General features: G+C 39.0%; 1 protein-coding gene across 5 annotated transcripts in view; it reads right to left on the bottom strand.

The window, feature by feature from the left end:
- TMEM117 (transmembrane protein 117) overlaps window positions 1–23,896 on the bottom strand; it is a 219,052-nt gene that overhangs the window by 8,849 nt on the left and 186,307 nt on the right. For 4 of the 5 annotated variants that reach the window (XM_064508074.1, XM_064508076.1, XM_064508082.1 and 1 more), the window contains exon 7: window positions 5,187–5,316. In XM_064508074.1, coding sequence (XP_064364144.1) covers window positions 5,187–5,316 — 130 coding nt within the window. Of the gene's footprint in view, window positions 1–508; window positions 1,032–5,186; window positions 5,317–23,896 lie in introns of those variants that run through there. The other variant, XM_064508077.1, reaches the window with a different exon arrangement.

Here is a 23,896-nt window from a genome sequence, read left to right as displayed (position 1 = left end):
AGCATTGGTTCAACTCCAGTGAGGTCTTCGTGGCCAAAAACATTGTCATACACCTGGCACTATTTAACCCTTCTTGAAACAGGTGGCTTTTTCACAGACACCACTTGAGGAGAAGAGTGTAGCAGTAAGTTCAGCTTTGAAGACTGGAAGGCCAGTCAAATATGGTTAATATGCATTTCAGGAAACAGCAAAAAAATATACCCAGACTCCTCAATGGAAGTTACATGCTGAAAATCAGGTGCTAAAATAGGATGTGACACTCAGCCCTAGGCACCTCTTCCTAGGCTTTTTAGCCTACACCCACTATCTGGGCATGAAAACTGCATCCCTATTTTCTGAGAAAAAACAGCTGTTGGGGAGCATTGTATCCTAATGGCTAGGGCACTCACAGGATGGGAAACCTTGGCACTAGGACTATCTCCACCTATGGCAGTTTGGAGACACATTATAGGAATATGCTCTAAACTTTAGTCTATAGGGGACTGTTGCTTAGAAAGGCAAGAAAGGCCCTCTCCCTACCCAGCTCGCTGAAGTGAGCAACTGTGCAGTGTATGTGAATCCAGGGGCTTTCTCACAGTCAAAGAGGTATGGATTTTCTTTTCCTTTTTCCAGTAAGGCACCTATACCTACCAGAGCTAAACAAGACATTTGGACAGCACTCATTTTTTAGAGAGGCCAATACGGACTACAAGGGGTTAAACAACCAGTCAGAAATGCAACTGATTTGCTGGGCAATTGAGGCAGATCCCATAGGTCCAAATATTTCGAAACAGCTTCTGATTCTGGAACATTTTTATTTTTGTATGTCCACTCAGTAACAGAACAGTCACATCCTCAAAACACAGGCCTTGTGTAGAAGCCAGCCCTGAGCATCCCTCCTGAGGTCAAGAGGAAATGTGAATATCCCATTTATTACAGCCAGACTCTAGTGGCCTCATGATGTGCAACCACAGCCAGAGGGTAGCGTAGAAAACGTTGACTTTCGACTCTTCTATCAATTGCAATTTGCGTATAAAAACATCCAGACACCTCTGTAAAACATTCAGGGATCTATGAAGCATTATTCATTTCTTTTGTTGTGTTAGCGTTATTAGCTAGATACAGGCATACAGACCACTCAGCTGAAATAAGCAGCAAACCCTCTGAACTAAGCAGCAAACCCTCTGAGATTTTTCCAAGTCTGTGTGCACGGACAGCTTTGTTTTTACCTCTAACCTTTCTATTTTTGCCCACAGGCTCCCTCAGGCATCTCTGTGTAGGCAGTGCTTGGCCTGGATCTAGACACACTTTTGGTTCAACTCCACAAGCCAGCCTTGCTAGGCACTTGACAGCCATGAAGGGAACAATTTCTCCTTTAGGTGGAAGGGCACTCTGGCTACTTCAGCACTCAGAAATGCGTTTATAAATGGTCAAAAAAATCTCCCATCTGTTTTGATTCCTAAACCTTAACATTTCCTATCTGAAACTTATCCACATACTTGATAGCAGATGCTCTTGGATCTTCAGTGCTGCTGTTAAAGGGGACCAGCCAGGCCTCTGAGTGCCTTTCAACAATGAAAGAATCTGAAGTAACAAAATTTACTTTTAAGTATCACAAATTTCCCTGGGTATTATAGAAACTAGGCTAGACTGTGTATTTTCATAAACAGCAGCCCAAGAAAGAAAAAACACACACTTCAGTGAACCATCTGTCAAGGGAAATCCAGATGAGTTAAGTAGATGCAGGAATTCAAGTCATTTTTGATGTTCATAGATAAAAGCAACTAAAAAAATAGGATAAAAATATTTAATACTGACTAGATGCTTGCTAGAAGTTCCTAGATGCAAAGAAATTTGAGCAAGATGAGGCACTCAGTTTCCAGTAAAAATAAGATATTCTTTTGATAGTGAATTTAAAATTACGCTGAAGCATATCAGCTACAGGCTGAGGATGTTAATTCAACATTACTGCCTATTTACAACGTTTAGAAATCAAAAGTCAGGCCTAAGAAAGCAAGTTATTAGTTTAAAGTAGTGAGATGGGCTAAAAATAATATACTTAGTACTGCTTTATTTATCTGCTTTTTTAGACAGTTATGCAGAAGTAACATTTAATTTTTCTTCTGCAATCATGAGGTATATTTTAAAAAATACAAAAGCTGAAATTCTCACATAGTCACTGAATCCAGGAGCTGAGACATGAAGAAAAAAAGCAAAAAAGCAACTGTCTTAAGACTTGTGATAAAATCATGAGACCTGGCAACACAGATCATGTAGCTGTGAAATCCTTCATCTGTACTGAACTTACACAAAGCCTGTAACCACAAAGCAACAGAAAGGTTGTTTAAATTACTGTACCTCTCTGAATACCCCTATGCTTAGAGTTGCCTCTTTGTGGTACTGCTGCTCATTAGAGCAACCCAGCACTGAACAGCACTTCTCAGGGCAGTCCTAGTGCTGCTCTTATTTGTATCAAACAATAGCAACCAAAACAGACTGAAAAAGAGCAAAGCTTATAAAGAATAAAATTTGCCAGGAAAAAGATGGTAAATGGGTGTTTCAGCCATGCTTTCTTTGTCCTTGCTATTTGGGAGTAAAGGGTATTCAGTCTGGGAAATCAGGGCACAGGTCATAGTTTTGCAGCTTTATTTCATCCCTATAGTAAGTACTAACATAAATGATATTCAGGCCTCAGTCTTTGCTTCCTCCTTTGTATTAATTAGAAGTAATATGCTTAAATAAAACATTCTTGATCCCATGTATTAAACAAGGCTTAAATAAAGCAGTGGCCTTTACCTTCCTGCCATTATCAATGTCCTGTCCTCATGTCATCTGGTGCAGTTGCATTCATGTGCACCACTCTCTCATTACAGATTGGAATACATTCACCTTGTTACATATACTGAACCAGTTCTTTCTTTTATAAGCTCATTGATTTGAATAGAAAATTACAAGTTTCTACAGCTTCACACAATAACTTAGAGCTTGAAAATGATCCAAGATGATACCCTAACCTAAGACAAGAACTGATGGCAAGGACAGATGGTTCAAGCAAAACTTACTCAAAGGGAGGTTCTTGTGCCATGTGTTATGGCTGTTTATTAGATCTGCTAACGGGTGGTGTAGCACTGAGATAAAACAGGCACTCAGTAGACAGAGTACGTGATATGCAGTCAAATAGATTGATTTGTCTAGTGAATCTAATAAATGGATCTTGTTAATGCTGAGCAGCGAAAAATATTCCTCAGCTCCTATTCATTAGCTCATCCTCATTAAAGAATGCCTTCCGCCAAAAAAACACAGAGGCCTCCAGTTCTCTCTGCAGAGGACTCTACAGTGCATAAATACTGTTTTTTCTCAGTTGGTCTGTTTTCAAAAAGCAGCGCTGCAAGTAGTTGTAATTCCAATCCCTAATTTATGCTTTTTGCTGTTGCTTATTCTTTGCTCTTCTCTGACCATCATCAATATCCCCAACTCTTCTACAGTGCAAAATGGTTCTGCTTTGCCTTTCAGTACATCTTACACTAGGTACCGTTTTTCACCTACTTTAATTATATCCAGACTTCCTGTATCTGATGGCATAGCCCACTGTAGCGTACCTCAGCTATTGTTCATGCTACTCAGTTCATCCATTCACTGCAGGGCATCTGGGATGCTTGTGGGATTGAGCCCCTTCAAATTTATGCTTTAGTCTTGAGAAGCAGCAAAACAAATTTTTTTCACTGTCCCTGACTCCTGCACCTATAGCTCTTATCAAGTATTTGATGCTTATATTCTCTTTTTCTCTCCTTTCCCTTTTTGCTCAAGATTTTATTCACTTTCAGAGAGAAAAATCTGCATTCTTATATCACCTGCACATCCCATCTCTCACTTTACATTTTCTAGTCATTGACCATGAGATCATTTACCTATTTCACTTCATCCTGTTCCATAAACCATCAGTGGCTCAAAGTGTCTCACTCATATGTACCCCCAAGTTTTTCTTTCTTATCACTGGTTGTCTATTCTCTCAGTATTCCAATAGAGTTCCTATATCCAGCTTTGAAAAACTTTCTATCTTTCCATCTTTCCAACCGTACTCACCACCGGCCCATTTGCCTTCTCTCATCCAATAACCAGCCGGTAACTTTTCCACCTGGTAACTTTTGCACCTGTTTTCTCTTCTGGTTTTCAATCTGACCACTCAGATTTCTACCTTCTCTGCTAAAAATGCCTTCTCTAAGGTTTCACTCTCAGCCTATCTTGACTGAGTCCTGGGTTCATCATTGTTTCCTCCTTGGCACATTTTCTTCCCTTAGCTTTTGCAGCCTTGTGAGCTTGTGGCTCCCCTACTAGTTCCTTTTAGCGTCTTTGAATGCTCCTTTGGTCCTTGCTCTGCAGGAATTTCATAGAGTGGTGTCTTTGGATGTTCTCATGTATCTTTTTCCTTTACAGTCTCATGTCCCATGATTGTTTCTATTAGCAGTTAAAGACCACGGTCAATTCATATCCGCATTTTTTTTGCTCTATCCAATTATTCATCTCTCTCTTACCAATATATCCTTCTGCACAGCTTGAAGCTAAAACCAAAACATTTACCCTTATTTAACCTTCTTCTCTTTTTCATTCGCCACTGTTACTAAAATAGTGTCTCATAGTATGTAAGTACTGGGCCCTTTATATCTATATTTACCATCCATTTGAATAACTGCAATCCTATTTTATTTGAGGTTATTTAACTGTCTGCTTCTGGTTAGCTGACTGATAGAAATGTGGTTATGAGTGGCCTTTGCCAGACGAGAATGACTGAAGTTATGAAAAGATATTAGCATAAATCATAGTAAAAGCATCTGAAAGCATAGGAGATTTGAAAATGAAATAAGCTGCTAATTCCCCTGGAGAGTAGTTTTAGATAAAAGATCTCTGAAGCTACAGTAGGTATTACTTAGTGTCACAAGAAGTTGCTGAAATCCATGAAGAACAGCAGGTCTCTTTGGTTTGTATGATATAGATTCCTCATTTCCCTGAGATCTTTGTACACATACATATATATGTATACGTATATGTATATGTATTTGTATTTGTATCTATATATAGCTGGACAGACAGACAGATAGCAAGTGTGTGGGTGGGGACAAAAAAGAATGTGGTTAAGGACATGTTAACATACATTTACTAAACAGAAACAGTTAACTGTGTGACTGTATTACAATTGTAAGATTACATACCTGTTATATGTATGTGATATTCTTCTTTGAAGATCTTTTGGAAGTAAGGTACTTTGAACTGCATATGCGCAGATGGCAAACCTGGGAGATTCACTTCAACATCACCCATAAAATGTGGGAACTCCCAGTCCTGTTAAAGAAAAAATATAAGAGCTTAAATATAAGCTTTTACAATAGATTTTTACCCTTGAAAACGATTTAACTTAATAAAAGGGAAAGGATACTGCCATGCCTCTCTTTTTAAGTCTCCCATTATTAGATTTTTTTACTTTGACTGAACCACTTGAAATAGAGTATCTTGTTTATATTACATAATGCAACATAATTACTTCAACTGCATATAATTATGCTTAAAAATTCACTTAAGAATGGCAATAATGAACCTACTGTACCCATTTATAATACAAAATTATCTAAATATATGAATACCGATATGCTGCATGAAAAAATGAATGAATTTTCATGAAAAATCATGAAAAAATGAAAACAGGTTTACCAAGTACCTATTACAGCAATCTTGCAATACTAATTATAGCTTCTGTGAATAATTTGGCAAAAAAATTACATATAAGAAATGGGCAAAGAAGGCCTGACACTTCAAATGTTTGTATTCTACTTGTAAGGCATTTTCAGCATTAGGCCTTAATATAGCTAAATGAACACTGCTTGCAAGTGAAGGTCCTTCAACATAATCTGCCTGCATCAGTTCAAGTACTGCCTTCTCCACTGCTACATTTCAGCTGAGAAAGTAACACTGGAAATGTGGCAGCTCTTACCTATTATTATGTGTATTTTGGTAGCATATAGTAACCCAGCTGAGAAGGCGTGGAATTTAATGGAACTTTTCATTTGGTTACCTGCACCTACCATTGGTCACTTCAAAATGGGTATTATAGCACGGTTCATTACAGACAAAACTGAAAGTCTAGCAATACTGCTAGAAACATTATAATTACTGCCTGAGTGGCTACTCTGTGAGCTGCAGACTGTTGGAGATCTGCTGTGAAAAACATACTGGCCCTGTTCCCATGCATACACCTGGATTTCTAACCCACAAGCTAGTGCAATGTGCTGCAAGCCTCTGAATTATTAGAAGCAAGATAAAGGAAACTGAAATGCAAGGAGCCCTGTAAATGGCTTATGCTTCCTTTGCATAAAAACTACCTCAGTGTAGTCATCTCTCTAAGACAACCAATTCCAATTTTCTTTAGTTTTCTAAGGCTGGAAACCTTCCTATCAGGCCAGAGTAATGAGAAAAGAAAAATATTTGAAACTAAGAATCATCTTTGAAAGATAAACCACTATACACGACTTAACCTTCAAGAATTGCTAAACAGCTCCAACTTTTTCTACAGTGGAAGGGAAATGGAAGACTGAGTTTTACTAGAAAGGAATATATAATACTAACAGCAGCTGATTTGTGCCAATAGATCGTGATATTGAGTTAAACGGATTAATAGGAGTATAAGCAATGAGAAATTCTCTGTACCTGGTTCTCAGTGTTCACAGGGATACTGGAGATACAGAAAGTGCTGATGTACAGAGATAGAAAATAAAAGAAATAAGGGTGCTCTCCTCTTCCCTTATCACTAATGCAGCACACGTACTCCTGGTCATGAGATATGGTAATTACTGCCCAGCTGCACAGTCTCTTACTTACATCACATCTGCAACCATCCCCTTCTACTTGGTACACACTGAAAACTGTTCAAAGATTAATATTTTATGGTTGTGTGTTTTCAGTTCACAATATCACTTACCCAATATACATCTCTGGACTTGTGTCTCGTGTTAACTCATACATACCCTTACCCCAGTAGGAAGACATACATTACATATCCCTGAAGAAAAACCAATGGAGAGCTGTGGACTCTGCATACTCGTACTAGAAATAAGTAAACATGTGATCATAAATTTGGTCTCCTGCTCACCTTTCCCACTGCTCCTAGTGTTTTAACTGCCTTCCGCTGGCTTACCCACAAAATTTCACTCTGCAGAATTTTGTATTAGACTGTGTCTTTGCATCAGACTTTTGTAAAAATGTTCAGGTTTTTTTGGATCTAAATGCATACTGATAATGAGTAAGCAGAACACCAGCTCTGTCAGACGTGCAATTTACCTTATTATTTGTCTCAATAGACAATTACTGGGACTGGAAAATATTTCATCAAAAAGAACCCAAAACAGAAAAATCCAATCCCAGTGCAGGGTGCTACTCTTCACATTACACAAAACAGGTAAGTGACGAACTCACCAGAAAATACATATTTAACACTCCAAACTACAACTACCTTTCACATGTATGTGAAGTGTTCCACATTTTCTACATATTTACCACACACTGTGTGAAGTTTGCCTGAATTGTACCATGACCTCTCTTACTCTGTAGCCCTCTAATACGGTATTGCCATTGCTAGCAAGAGACCATAGGCTTTGTACTGAGTTTGCCTCAGGACTGAGGCTTGTTGGGCTTGCTCTATCTGAACTGCTCTTGACCTGCCTGCAGTTCTTTTGACTTGGTTTAAACGTAACAACAATTTTTCTAATTGAGCAGGTGGCTATGGCTAATTTGTTTTATTTTTGTTTTTCTCTGTATGGTACCACCATGGTTGTACGACTCTAACATAATGATATAGTACAGAGAAATACCAGCCTGGCAGGGTAACAGAGGCCTTGAGAAGGGGAGAGCCAGGATGCAGCACAGAGGAGCACAGGCAAGGGATGATAAGAGACAGAGCGCAGGCCTGGCTCTGGGGATCCCACAGTTATAAATGACTCACCAACAGCCAGTTAAAGAAATGCAGATCTGGAGCTGGACAAAGCAGTTTTTTGAAGTGACAAAGAGAACAAAGAAATGGTATCTAACTCATGTAAAAGGCACCATATTTAGTACATTTGGATGTTACATGGAGCTTCAGACTGATGACAAAAGAGCAAGCAGAAAAACTGTTTAAGCAAACATAACAAAGACCCAAATAGATCCTAGAGTGAGGAAGCAGAAACCATCAACATCAGCATCATGTTTCTCCAGGTGATGATGGCTTGTGGTAGCACTCTCCCCCACCAGAATGAAACCACCATCCTCAGGACCCAGGGGAGCAGGGCAGGGGTGAGCATAACATCGGTACAAGGACAGAAACCAAGATGCATGTGCCTAACAATTTTAACTGTATTTCTATTATCATTATTACTGAAATCTGTTCTGCACAGAAATATTCTTTCTTTTTATGTAATAATTAGATCTTAACTAATAATAATTCTTGGATTAGCCTGTTGAGATTTCAGCTATGCTAACAGTAAGTTCTTGACTTTATCTATAAGGTGTGTTTACTCTTTGCCCATAAACAAGATTTTCAGTGTAACACCTCTATCAGTCTGATTATACAATCTGTTATTTAAGAGCAGTCCCACTGGAAATAGAGATATAATATAAAACAAAACAAAACAAAACAGAACAAAACAAAATAAAAGGCCATTATTTTGAAGGCAATATTAAAAAATAGGATCCAAAATAATGAGTTAAACCTGCAGACTTCCATGAAAGCACAGTCACAGCACCTAGGAAAACAAAGCTCCAATTTAGGTGATTTAATACCCTTTGGGGCTTCCCTTTAGTCATAGCTTTGATAAATGTGCATGTGTGCTGTCCATGTATTAACACATCACCTGAGAACACATTGCTGTGTTATTACTAATGTGTAGGAGAGGACTATTAACTTTTCTGGCTAATTCCAGTATCAGCATGTCAGTTCTAAGCCCAACAAAGTGGCCATTTTGCTATGCAGATTTTAAGAAAGTGTTGTCCCAAATGTTTTGACTGTGTTATCAGTATTTTCCTTACTGACAAACAAAAGGCAGTTTAATTTTAATGACATCCAGACAACCATTTTTTCTAAGAAAGTCAAGGCACCTAGTAAGAATAATCTGCATCATTTGTTAACAGGTACACTAATAGCTCCAATGTACAACCTCATAAATCTAAATGCTTCCCTCTTTGAAATAGCTCTCAGATCTGCAACATGCTTTCATGCACAGTATTTTCCCCCCATGGTCTCTGATCATCAGTCTGTGATAACTGCTCTTCTTCGGCCTATGAGTGACATATGTGATGTCCTTTAAGTTCTCAGCTGGTAATTATACAAAGTTCACTTGATCAGCTTTAGTACTCATTACTGAGGTGCCTGTACTCTGCAGTACCTATGGTCTCATTAGGAACAGGGCTTAAAATACCATATTTAGACAGTATTTGCACTTGCACAGTTTGAAAAATAAATCTATACAGACATACTGTTAGTTCATATTTGTTTACCTCATACTGCATGAACAGATTGTTTCTTCTTTAAATTCATCACCACCAAATTTCTAATATTCATCTAATTCAGCATTTCTCAGCCTGGGTGGGGGTTGTAGACTACTTTTAGGCAGTCTATGAAGAAGAAACCAACCCACAACAAGGAGGCTCAAATTAGCTACACAGAAGTCTGCAACTTCATTGGCAAGTTTTAGGGGATGCACAGATCAAATGTTATTGCTTGGTTTCATTCTGTAGTAATGGGTAAAGGGGCACCAAAGAATGAATTTCAGATCACTGAGGGGTTCATCCTCGTGTTGCAGTGGGCAAAGAGAGCACCTCTGATGTCCAGCTGCTATCTCATTAAATGTAGAAGTACAGAAGAAAAACCCTGACTACTGCAAAAGAGGAGATGGTATTTTGACTTTCTCTCCCCAGTTTTTAGTTCCTCAAGCCAAACAAATGCATACACTGCCTGCTGCAGAGCCAGGTACCGGTTTAAGATTCCACACTAGTGCTGGAAGCACCAATTTGGTATCTCTTTAGGCAAAGATATTTTTGGTAACGATAACTGAGCATCAAAGCCACGCTTCCCAATGTGAATGGGCTCATCTCTGCCATCACCTGTGCAAAAGCAATGGCAACAGCCATTGGGGGAGGCTCTGTCCTGATGCAGAGGCAAACACAGCTGTCCCGCGACTCCTCACCAACTGCAGCCAGGGTGTGCAGGGCACACTAATAGCGCCCAGTGCTCTGGCACGCTGCGGGATTACTTCTTGCTGCTTGGCATTTTTTATTGCAGGCTCTGGGCCATGCCTCTCAGCCCCAGGGAACCGGGACCAGCTGCCTATCACATTCAGAGAGGATATCACGCTCTCTGGGAGCCCAGCTGCAGCTCTCAGGAGACAGCATCCTGCACTCTACTCACACAGCCCCCCACCACTTTGCTCAGCCACCAGCCCCTTTCCATCCAGGGAAAATTGCCACAGAGAAGGTGGGCCTGGGGTTAACAGCTGATAATCATTAATTGTAAACAAATGTGTCATGCTTTCTGTCTTTTCTTGTCTCTTCGTAGCTCATGGGGTGTTTCATACACTGTAAATATGAAGTAACGCTAAAAATAATATAAGCACTGTTCAGATATAATCATGACAGGGGACAAACACACACCAAATATTTCAGCTTTAAGTAGTGATGATATAAGCTGAAGTTAAACCTAGGAATAAGTTGGTACTTAATCCCCTTAGAATAAGTAAGTAAGTAAAAATACAGGGAAAGAACTGAGAAAATTCATAAATGAGTGTGTACATGTCTGTTTGTTCCAGAAACTGCCTAGATGATTTTTTATTTAATTTATAAAAATCCTATTAAGTTATGAAGTAGAAGGGTGTGTTTTCAGGTATCTTTGGATCTCTTAAATAGCTTTGTTCACCTCTCAGAACATGGAAGACAAGCACAGAGACAAAATCTAATGAGAGGTAATAGCTATACATTTTTGTAAGTGTTTGAAATAAGGAATGAACTGCTGGAACTCAGAGACAAAGGCCCAAGTCCTCTGTGGTTACCTCTAATTTCATCGCAGTGGTGCAACTCGCACTGATCTCTGCAGCTGCGATCTCTGCAGCTGTGAGTAGCTAAAATGCAAATATCATTTTAATATTTCATATAAATATACATAAGAAGAGAAGTCACCAGCCATGACTAGAACTCACTTTTATACCTTTGAGATCAAATCTACAGCTCAGTTTGTGGCCTCCCATTCTTTGCCAACACCTTATTTAACTAGGCAGAAAGCTCTGCAGACACTGTGGCTTTAGCACTCACTAAACCAAAAATATTTATCTGCTTTTAATCTTATCCACCTGTATACTTGGATGACTTCTGCGGTGCTACTTTAGTCCCCAAAGTGAAAGGTGGAGCCTTATTTGTCATAAAGTATCCTGCTTTATGTCAGTATTATTAGTGCCAATCTGTTCATAGTTTTCAAGGTCAGAAAGAGTTCTTTGTTCATCTGTTTTGGCTTCGTGTATAACAACCATAAAACTCCACAAGGAACTTTGGCACAAAGTCTCTAACTGCAGATACAACTACACCCTATCTTTTATTCTTGATTTAAAGACTTTAGATATGGAAAATCCATGATAACACTACAAACTGTTTCAGTGCTTATCCCTGCAATGCAAGGCATGGACATACTCACAACCTTGCTGTTCTCCATCATCTTTATGCTCCTGTCCTTCTCAGTCTTTTCTTAGGGAATTTTCCTCTGTCCTCATCAAGCTCTCAGCTTTTCTCTAGAACAACCGCTGCAAGTCTTGCTCGGTCATTTTCTCACTTGAGAAAATGATAATGAAACAGCAATAGCCCCCTCCTTGAGAGTTAGAGCAGCAATATGGCCTCTCTTTATTTTTTCTGTTTGGCCTTGGATTACCCCTTCCATTAAAAGATCATTACAGAGTCCTTTTGTCTGCTATCTATTCCTGCTTATTTAAAGGAAACAATTCCGAGGTCACCCAGGTCCCCAGCTAGCCATTGGTCTCTGCACTTTGGATCTACATGTTAATGCATTTTGAGCCTAGACAAAGCTTTGTATGCACAAGTCCTCAAAACAGTGACTCTTGTTATTAAAATGTCAGAATTGGTCTTTAGCTTCTCCACAGCAAGCTCAAAGTAATCTCAAATTTTCATATGGTCTAAAATAAGAAATGCCTGCATTTCACTGAAAGACCTGTATCCATGCCCATATTCACTGACAGATGGCTTTTTGTGACAGACAGCACTGATTCTCTTTCTCCTCTGTGACTGTAATTTGGGTATCATCTTCTGTTCACTTCTCACAACCTGGTAATGCCTTGATGCTACAGATCTTTCCTGTGTAACGTATCACAGTTATGACTATTCCTATCAAACCCCACAGCTAAAATTCTTATCTATTTGCTTATTTGCTGTTCAGCTACATCGGCATCTTTTCCTCTGGCCTTCAAAAGTGCAACTGTTCACTGATAGAGAAATGCTGCTGCAACGACCATTTTCCTAGTTCGTTTCTTTGACCATGTCATTCCTTTCTTTGATCATATTAAATACAGGACACTTTCTTTCATACTCAGATCCCTTCAGACCTTTCACAATTCTAGGTGCAGGCTCTCTACATGACAGCTGCTCAGCTGATGGAAGAATCAGTCTATACATCCAGGCTATGAATCTTCTCAATATTTAAAGCTTTCTCCTATGCAGTTCCCTATCAGCTGCACAGTTTTCCCCTCCTCCTCCTTCTCCCCCACAACTCTCCTTTGCTGACTATGAGAACACTTGTGGCTGTTATGCATCAGGTACCCAGGATTACCTGTCACACTGAGCAGTGAAGTCCAAAGAAGTCACTATTGCCTACATCCCCTGTCTGACCAGAGACAACTCTTGACTGTTTTCATTGACAATGAAATGCTTCAGGACCAGAGCTGTATTTTGGTTGTCTTTGAACATGAGCTAGCATAATATTGCCCCAGTGCTTAGTGAGCATTGCTAGTTGCTTGATAATACTAATGCTGCTAGTAGAGTGAAGGGTTAATGGCTATTAATTCTTTCTATTCCATTAGGAACAAACTGTGTTTTATAACAAGCCTGTGCACCAGGAAGGATGGGTACTATGAAGATATGTAGTCACCATTTCCCTCTGAGGGCAAAGACTGTTCTTTCTTACAGACTCCCTTCAAGTTTTTGCTGCTTATCGGAGTCAAGAAGCACAGGGTGAAGCAACTTTATCCATGCCAGAATTAGAGCAGACAACACTAAGCACACTCTCTTGCATAGTAGCATGTCCAGGGAGCAAGTCCACCAGCTTTTCCATCAGGCAAATGTGAGGTCTCATTATCTCAGTGACACTGATAGGTTCTCTTTCTATATAACACATTCTTGCCTGTTGATTATCTATTCACAACTACTGAAAACAGTGATTAAAAAAAGCTGCTCAAAAGTAAATGTTCTGCTGTTTTCTTCTGTTCTCCGAGTTTCTCCAATTTTTATAAGCCTTTATTCTTGCTTTACTGTTTCAATCATATCTGACCTTGGTCCAGCTATGTGGCTGTCAGGTAACTATTTTGGATGAGAAACACCAGTGTGAATTTTTGCAATTAATTCTTGAGTTGGATAACCTGCTAAATAAAGTAGTAATATTACAATATGCTGTACATGCAAGAAACAAAGAAATCAGCTCCTGAAACGCAACTGTATCTTGTTCCCTACATGAAACTTCCCTAAACTACCAGCAATTTAGTCATAATGTTTTTTTCTAATTACCTCAGCAACACACTTTATAGAAGCCATTTGTTTGGTGAATAGGAGAAATGAACATTCACTAATAATATGCTACATATATGGATTTTCTGAGACTACAGCTTCCTGTCACTAGCCATGACTAGAACTCACTTCTATGCACTTAATCATTTCTTATATGCTAAAAGACCATATATCTGACTCTGATTCTGATGTGGAGAATAAAAGTAAATTTTAAATACATTGCTATGTAATCATCTTCAACAACACGAGTATATAAGCACTCATACACATACCCTTGCCTTGTGGAATATGTACCTACATCTCAGTTGAACAATAATATGAAATTTGGATCATTTCAGGATTCTCAAAGACTGGTAATTCCATTGTTATCTACTTGAGAATGACAGGCTCTATCTTGAGTTCTAAAGTCATTTCACACGAAGTGAACTGTCTCCATGTAATTTCAGCTGCATTAAAAAGTATATTGTCCTTTTTCTTTCCAAACACCCATACGAATGGATTTCCTTGTTGCTTGATACGCAAGTCTTAAGGGTGTTTTTCAGTGTTGCCTAAACCCAAGAAGACAGACTTTCAATAAAATACCTAAGCAGATATTTTCCTTGCTATGAGCTTTGCAACATAATAAAAATCATGTTATAGAAACGAAGAGTATCTGGGGCAAGGGGATTAAAACATGTTGTTCACTGTAGATGGACGGTAAATCAGCTGTCTCAGCATTAGAAATGGATGACTGAGGAGCTGTTCCATTCCAGAAAAAATTCCTTAATATCATATATGCTCTGAAATGTTCTACCATTGTCTGTTCTGACAGAATTTGCGGACAATTACAAACAAAACTATAAACTTGCTCTTTGGTATTAAGTGCAATCTAGGATCAAGCCTGAAGCAGTAGGCTTGGACCAATGGTCTCAGTCTGAAACTCCTGTCCAACTCAATTTCGTTTATCTGCAGCTGCAAATTGCACAAGTATTTGTGCACGGTTCAACTTGCTGTGGTTAAAGTTGTGAAACAGTAATATTCATTTTCCATTGAAGAAAAAAAGAGCTACATGCTGCACTTGACAGATATTGAGAAAGCTAACACTGCTTAAAAAGAAGACAGAAAGTAAGACTTACAGGAAGACAGGATGCATCTGGAATGCATGGCAAAAAATCTCATAAACTTAAAAGTTGGTTTTACACAAAAAAGCAGTGCAAATTCCTTTTCCTTTAAAATCACCAATGAGTCTCTTTCAAAATTATTTTTCTCCTCATAACTTTTGGTAATTCAAAGTACCAGTTTTAATATGTAAGGAAAGAAAAAGAAAATTGTGCACAGCTATTAAAAGAAAGAAGGCTTGTTTTGCAAAAACTAGTAATCTGCACTTCAGTTTTTGTATTAGAGACAACAATAATATGGAATTTGGTTTTCCCAGCTCCCTCTCTTGTTTTTCAGTTGAAGCTGAAATAATTTTCTATGTCCTGAGTTTTTAGACTGCTAATAGGATTAGCAACAGCATACTGTAGTTGCTAATGTATTGACCTGTAATTCCTGAATGCAACATACTGCATTCCTGAATTCCTTCCCCATATGCCTCCCAGCTTTATCTTCAAAACCTATGGAGTGGCATTAGGCACATCTGTTCTAGAAGTAACAAAAGGCTGTTTGGTATCAGTTGGGGTGCAGTACAAAGTGCACACACTATGTTTGCGTGTCCGTTGTGTAAACACATCTGGGTAGTAAAAGAGGGTATAAGGAAACATATAAAGGTTAGTAGCACATAAAAACAAAATCACAAAGCATCACTTGCATATCAGTATCTTTGGAACATGTTTTCAAATGATCATCAACAGTCTAGAATACAAGTGAAAATGCACATATATTATATAGATGTTTATTTTGTCCATTCTTATTTGCATCATACATGCTACTAATTCAGTCTCCAGTATTTGCTGACTGTATTGATTAGATTTCCATTCACCATGATGGGAACTAGCATACAGATAGCTCCCTTGTAGACACCTATGTTTAGGCGTCCTAAATTTCAGGCCGAATCACACTATGGATATTTCGGCTGAGTCCCCCTCCAAAAGTCTGATGAGTTGCTCTAGGCTTATCAGTATATGCTACAAAGGAGATATCCTCTCTCACACTGAAGTCCTCTCCCAGAACACCCAAGTCCTTACTGTTTGGAAATGATGGCTGGTCTAGTGACCTTGGAATACCTTTTCAGTATTTGTAGTGATCTACCTATTTTTTTACATGGATCACGGTGATTTTAATAATCATATAAGATAGCCTCTCTTGACTCTCTCACCAGATCAGAAAGATAAAGAGCAAAATGCTCAATGAGCTCTGCTGGTGACGTGCACCCTCATCAGATGGGAGCATCTATCTTAGCCACCTCAAATTAAATCTCAGTACAAGCCACTATTTCAGAAGTTTTTATATGGGAATGGCCCAGCTGTTGGATACAAACGGCCTGAAAATTTTCCTGGGAAGTATAAATCCATGAAAACAAAAGGAAAGAGCCTTCTTAACTGCATTGGTGTGGAATACAGGCTCTAACCAGTGTGTGAGATACAGATTACCAAATTCAGTAACAATGGACCCAAGAAACTATGTTTAACCATAGAAATAAAAATGTGTTCCACGCATCCTTTTACTGCATTGAAATGCAACTTCTGTTCTCCTCACTCACTGCATGAGCAGGGCACCCACGCCAATTCCCCAGCTGATGACATTCCTTGGTGTGAAGGGAAGTGAAGCGAAGAGACAGTGCCCTGTGGAGGTTGGACATGTCCTGCTCCCATGGAAAGAAGCCTTTTGCAGCCTGAACAATGATGACTTGCTTGCCAACCTTCTTCCCAGTGTTTGGAAGAAATATCAGTGCGGCCCTTAGGTGAAATCTGGCTTGAAGGGTCACATAAGTAGAAGGGGCCATGAAATCTAAAAGGGACAGGCACTGTTTCCCCAGGGTGTTTGGCCAGGAGGTTAACTGCAGAATTAAGCTAAATGTGGACTGGAATCTATCCTTTCACATCTGACAAATTGAGAATCAGCTCAGAGAGCTCTGCAACTTGCAGTGCCAGAGGGCACTACCCTGCAGACACGGAGATGCTGAACAGCCACTGGGTCTTAATAAACCATCTAGATAAGGAAAAAGAGATATCCAACACTAAGGTATCTCCAGTCTAACACAAGAGGCTGTGAACAGAGAAAATGAAAGGTTCCCAGACTGGTAGTGATCCCCTCTCAGATGGTTTCTGGTCAAAAACCTACCTCAGCACTGGAGCAATGTCTCAGAATGATGGGCAATATGTTTATATTATTATATTACATTCTAACTATATTATTCTATTATATTAAATAGTTTCGTATTTTTCTAAGAGAAGCCATTCTTTAACTACAAAACAATCTACTAAATCAGACCCCAAACATCCTCATCAACACGCACAAGCAAAATTACAGGATAATCCAGTTGCTAAGAACCCTTGTAAGATCTTTGTCATAAGATATCCTTATTTCTTTTAATCATACATCATTTGACTAAAGAGGCTTTGAGAAAAATAAGAAAACAACTGTCTCCCTACATTAGTACAGGCTATACTAGCTTTATTATTCTCAGTAATAATAAGAGGCTACGTAAAACTAGTGCACTGTTTGGATTATTATACTGTATCATCCACATAGACCGCAATATTACATTAGTCATTCACTGCAGTTCAGTGACATGAAATATCCTCTAATTACAGAGACTGTACGTGACTTAATAGTTGCAGAAATTATTTACTTAAGGTCTCCCATGCAAACTGCTCTCCCCTCTCCAAAAAGCCATTCATTTTCTTATCCCTTTGGGAAATGCTGCTAGGAATCTCTCTCTGTTATGCATACATAAATCACATGCCTTAAAGAATGAACAAAACCATAAAACCAAAAATATAGCCTCAAATGTGAATAAGAACGAGGGAAGATAACTCTCCTCTACAGCATCCTCTCTGACCCCAATGCAAAAGCTCACTTCCTGAGTGCGAAAGAGGAAAAATGCCATTTCAGCTTTTTATACTACAGCAATATATCTGCCTCTGCCAACTGCATGCAGAAAACATGAACTTCATCCTAAAAGGTTTTCAATGTTTAGAAATCTCCTGGGAGAACTTGTCAAAAACAGTGAACCAAGTTCTAATTGCACTAGCTCACCGCGTTCTTGACAAACACAACAGTTTGGTTTGAATTTCAAAACTATTCCCATCAAAATCCTTGGGAGGAGAGAATGTTGTTAAGGTTTCTTTTTGAATCCTGAAGACATATCAGAGGTTGGTGGTGTGCTTTGAATGAATTAAAGTGTTCTCAGCGAGATTTGAATCTAAATATAGCAACTATTCTGATCACAAGGAAAAACTGAATTTTAATTTTAAAAAGCGACAGACAAGACAGGATGGACAAACCTCAAAAGGTTTGGAAATGCAGTGTACATAAGGAACCATATTTACAGTGCTTGGCAGAAGCTTATCCAAACTAACAGATCCTTCTGAAGGATGCCCTCCTGCAACCCACCTGCTAACTCTTTATTTTTGATCTGCAAGAAATCCCTCCTCCAACTCACTGCCATTGCTACTTTTGGAAGACCACTTGCCAACTTCCTCTCACAGAGAATTTTATTTGGGGTCAATTGTATATGCTCCATGCCCACCTCTTTTTGAAGGGGAAGATGTTCTCTTCTGCTGTCCGTCATTTCAAAAATCTGGCTCTATCTTTCACCGACCCATATGACCTTACATCTCTGTAATCTTTCCCACTACAATAGTACTTGTGTGCGTTTCCCCTTACTGTATTTTCTTCCATAACTTCCTCCTTAACATCTACAAGGGGTAAACTTAATTCAACACTTCATATTTTTAATTTTGGAATCTTTCCTGACAAAGGTGTTGCAAAACGCACAAAGCCTCGAGAAGTTACATGTTGCCTGCTCTTGGAGATACTTTTATGGGAGAAATACCAGATGCAGTAGACTATGTACGGCTAAATGTATAGCTTCCAAACTTCCAAATATAACTCCAAAACTTTAATTATTGGCATCAATGAATCAAGGGAGCTACATTACAGCACCCGAGTGATTACACTCTTAGTGTGATTAATAGACCAGGTGGGATTTTAAAGGATGGTTCTGCATGTGTATATGCATGCAGAGGAGAGGTGGATGAATGTCTTTGCTGGGGAGTTTCAGTTTAAATAGCCAAATCCATATAATGCAGATAGCTATTGAAACTTTCTGGGCAGGGAAACATAAAATTCAAGCTTTATTTTCAATTGTTTAAAGAAACGCTAAATCAATTTTCTCATCAGAGGAGCTGTTTTAGAGCAATTCACCAAGCCAAGATAATGAATGATCTGTTCTTTCACAGCATTCCTCAAGGAGGAATTATCCCAAATGATACGGTTACTTAATAGGAACATTTATAAAGGGACAGTCATTATGTGAGTTATGTATTTTACATAATTTATTTCAACTTACAGTTTATAGCAGCACTTTTATCTTTTTTCATTCAGTGATAAAAAAGGCATCAATTATAATTCTCCTAGTATGTCTGCAGAACAAATGTCTGTTAGTGAAGTTGCAGTGCTCGTTCAAACACATAATTATACATCGGAGGGTCCTGGGCAATTTACATTTGCTGAAATAATGAATAGATAAAAAAATGCACACTCAAATGTAGCAATTGAGGTATGAGAAATGCATTACAAGACATATTTAGGAGGGTGTCGGTCTATAGCAGTGCTACCTAGCATTTGATAACTGTTGCCCAAAGCACTCCTGTTGTTAAATATGTAAACTCACTTACAACCCAGAGAGCAATAAACCTGCTGTCATGTTTTCAGAAGAAAACACAGATTATTGCTTTCATGTTTCCTGAGACTCAGTATATTTTTACTGAGGTTTATCCAGTTTACATGTACAAAGCATGACTACAAAGCATGCAAATATGAAATAAAATAAAACCAGAATATAACGAGTATCACTGCAATTTCTAAGAATCTGTAATAGAAGGTGGAGAGGTAAAACACAGGAAAGCAATTTAGAACCATGTCACAGGTCATTACTATATCACTGTGTTATTTAAGGATTAAAGACTACCGGGCTATCGGTCTGCATCAGCAAGCCTAACAGCAGAGGTTGGCCAAATGTTCTCATCTGGCCTAAAAGCAATTCTACTGGCTTGTACAAGCAAAAATTCAAAATCTAAGTTACTAAAGTAACACTTGCCACTGTACTTTGGAGCAGACCCTGCTAGGAGACCTTGCAGAGGCTGAGTGGATGTGAGAGGTCCATCCTATAGTATCTTTCCACACCAAACTACAGATATCCACAAAAGAAAGTTTCCAAAGGAAGTCTGAGATGTACTCGGGTTTTTTTGGGTGACACTTTTTCCAAATGATAAAATCCCCTGATTTTGGCTCTAGGAACCACTAACTAGAAACATATTTTTGTTTAATCACAGCTCTCATAAGAAGCGTGGACAATTAGAAGTTGTGATGATAAACACAGTGGGGGTATCCATGAGGCTTGGAGAGAGAAAGCTCATTGTAATGTTTCCCTGTCTTCTTGATCAATATAAATTAAGTTTGATCAAAGTCTGACAAAACTAGTACTTGTTAACAACGACTTAGAATGGCCAAACCTCTTAGAAGAGACTCAAAATAACAAGTGCCACAAAAGGCTTAGGAATTACTGTCTTTTTCTAAAATGTTCATGACTTTTTCCCTACTCATTTTATCTGCATTTCACAATTTCATCTCTGAGTTTTCCTGCAGTCAGCTGCCAACTCCTTGTTTTGACTGCTGAGTCAAACTACAAAGATAATATCACTCATGTCACTCTTGTATATTTTGCAGCAACCACTTAAGAAGCTAGCAGTATTATTTCCTGTTTGGTAAACATACACAGTTCCACTATATACTGTGTTACACTTAATTCTAAAAACTTAATCTTTTATTATGTATTCTAATTAGATCCCTGAAAATCTGGTTTCTCTTCCTTAGTTTAAACGCTTATTTTTATTAAAGCCCCAAGAAACAGTTTCTTTGACAGAATACTGGGTTATTCAAGGCTCTGCTACTAAATTGGCACTAATGACAAAATTCTACTCCCTTGAAAATAACAGCAAAATCTTTCACTGATTTTACTGATGTAAACTCAATTACCAATCACATCTTTGATCTTTCAATCTCTATTTTTATAAGTATAATTCTGCACAAGCATTTCTACCAGAATGGGGTACATTTTGGAACTGGATGACTAAGGAAAACTGAGTTCATGTTCTTATCCTGAGTTCAATGTTATACTAATCTATAATTTCTCCATAAAATATATTAATTTTATATTTAGTTTTGTGACAGAACCTAGAGGTCCATCTACCCAGTATGCCAGTGTGATACAGTGTGAATATACACAGATGGTTACTCCTTACCCAAGTGAATTTGTAGTTTAATTATTACCTTTTAAGACTCCCACTATTTTTCTGCATTTGCAATAACAATCGGTATCTTATAAATTAAGAATACTGGTAATTGATACAGTAAGTAATTGCATTTGACAGATAATATTGTCTTGACAGATAGTTCCCCTTAGCAATACACACCAAGGCATTCTGTACAGAACAAATGTAATTGCCTACATTTGTGTTGGGACGCTTTGTGTAAATTTATGGACCAGCTCTCTGCGGGGAATGAAAATGTGTTTTTTCAAATATTTCCAGTGTTCATAGTTGCTTATACTTAAAAGCACTGTGTAAAGGACAAGCACTGTATTATTGCTATGAAAATGAATATGAAAATGAGGTTGAGAAATGATTACATGGAAGCAGCTACCTAATGATGTGGCTGAGACTCTGAGTGTCACTAGTATTAACTAAGCATTTTGCAGGCAAATTAACACAGTTGTGTCAAGTTGGATCCACTGCCTGAGAGCAGAGGCTAAAATTGAGCCAAGGTGTCAGAGAACAGTTCTGGAGAGCTAGAAAGAGCTTCACCTCTGTCAATCTCCTGAAACGCAGCAGGTGAAGGTGCACAGAGCCCTCCAAACGCAGACTGTTTTTTCTGAAGCCCCCAAACACAGGAAGGAAGAGCAAGAAAATTCTGTATGGGAAACCCTGGTGATTTTCTCCTTTCACAGTCCTTAGGTGCAACTTGTAAGTGCAAAAGGAAGAAATGCAACAAATTATAGCAAGAGAGCCTTTTTGCTTTCTATTTTACTGTGAAATGGCATTAGAGGAATAATTCATATAACCCATATCTCTGGCACCTGTTACCATTGTGACAGGTGTCATATGGAACAGACAGAAATCACAGTGCTGCTTACTGTTAAGGTATGTCTGTGTATAAAATACAACTTTCATTTGCTTTTAAGTTTTCCAAATTTAACCAGGTGGGCTGAACACAGTCCATGTCAGGTGTTTGCCTCAGGTTGTTTTTTTCTGTTTGGTTCTATGTTTCTGTTTTAGGTTTTTGACATTTTCAACTAGCACCATTCAGACACTTCTCAGAGTGACACCAAGGGAAAATAAATTGCGTTGTCTACTGTAAAAAGCCTTATGCTTTGAAGTAAGTATATATAGTTTAGCAAGGGAGTAACTTTGTGTCAGAGAAGTGCCTTTTGCTTCCCTGTGAATATCTGCCCAAAACTGGAAGAGTTGTAAGGTGCCTTTGAAAAGTCTTAATTTTCACACTTGTGAGAGTTCACCTAAAGGTTCAAAAACAAGTATTTTCACAAACTGTGTATCACTCAGCGTGCCTAAGTGTCTTTCAGCTCCTAGAGCTCACCAAACTATTAAAGTGCCACTCAGGAGAGTCAAGAGCATCCTCCATTCCCCTTTCCCTACCACCCTCATTACTGCTTGTGACAGGACTCTGAGCTATTTCCAAAGGGGGACTGAGCCTGCACTAGTACAGAGGTTGAGGGGCACAGAGACAGCTTTGCTATAATTACTAATCCCAACCACTCTGAGCACAGATGAAGCTGGGAAACTAGGACTGAAGGCACAAGATGAGGATGAGAAGACTTTGAACTCTAGGCCTGAGTCTAGGAGGGACACAGGGACCTAAGCCTTTCCTCTTCCCTACCCATCAGCTGTCTCTGAGTCCAAGCTGCCAAGGTGTAAGGTCCGGCATATCCTTGTGTAGGCACCCAGTTAAAGGAGGGATATGTCCATGTGGGCCAGCCTGTGAAGGGAAATGAAAGCAAGGAAAGACGGGATATACGAGATAGGAAAGTCAGAATAGGCTACACAAAGAGCCTGGGAGGAGTGGAGGAAACTGAATCAGGGCAAGAGCGTAGAGTTTTAGAAAGCATAGTGATGACAGAAGTAATAAATTGAGAGTGGCTGGGTAAGAAAAATAGGACTGACTTGGGGAGAGAGGGAAGGGAAAAAAGGAGAGATTTGGATTTGGACAGCAGGCCTAGAGTGGAGGATTAGGATTCTATGGGTGGAAAGACTAGAAATGAGATGCCCAAAGACTAGTATCTAGAATCGGTAAGAAGAATGGGACTGAACCAGGGATGAGGAAGACAGGGGCAGGGGCAAGGGGCAGATGAGAAAAATACAGGCAGATAGTTTGGAAGTGTCAGGAAGGAAAAAGCCAAGTCTGGAGAAACGAGCAGAGAGAGTCTGTGTCTCTTTGCCTTTGCAGTAGGGAGTGGCCATCCCGACTCCAGTTATCATCATCCTCTGCTGTTAACACAGAAGTGAAGCCCACAGGCAACGTATGTGTCTCCTCTTTCATTTGAAGCGGCTCACAGGAAGAATAACGACATACTGGTTACCTGCAGCTGGTTGCCTCACATGCAAACATCTGTGCAGTGGAGCTGCTGGTTCCAGTACGCTGATATGCACGACTTCTGATTTCAAGGTTTCTCTCTTTCTGTAAAACCTCAAGGAATTACACATACATAAAGGCCTGCATTAAAGGAACTGTCTTGAGGTTTCTAAGTTAAAGACTCATGAATTAGGAAATGGCAAAGCTAAGGCTATCTGTACCATGTGTGTATGCATGATACAATTGTTATTTAGTTATATGATCACACACTGTTTGTTCCAGAGAACCCATTCCTTTTTCAGTGAACAGGACCTAACCGTTCTCATTATCAGCT

The sequence above is a fragment of the Dromaius novaehollandiae genome, chromosome 1 (genome assembly GCF_036370855.1).
Source record: "Dromaius novaehollandiae isolate bDroNov1 chromosome 1, bDroNov1.hap1, whole genome shotgun sequence".
NCBI classification, from domain to species: Eukaryota; Metazoa; Chordata; class Aves; order Casuariiformes; family Dromaiidae; genus Dromaius; species Dromaius novaehollandiae.
This window is presented reverse-complemented; position numbering and strand designations above follow the sequence as displayed.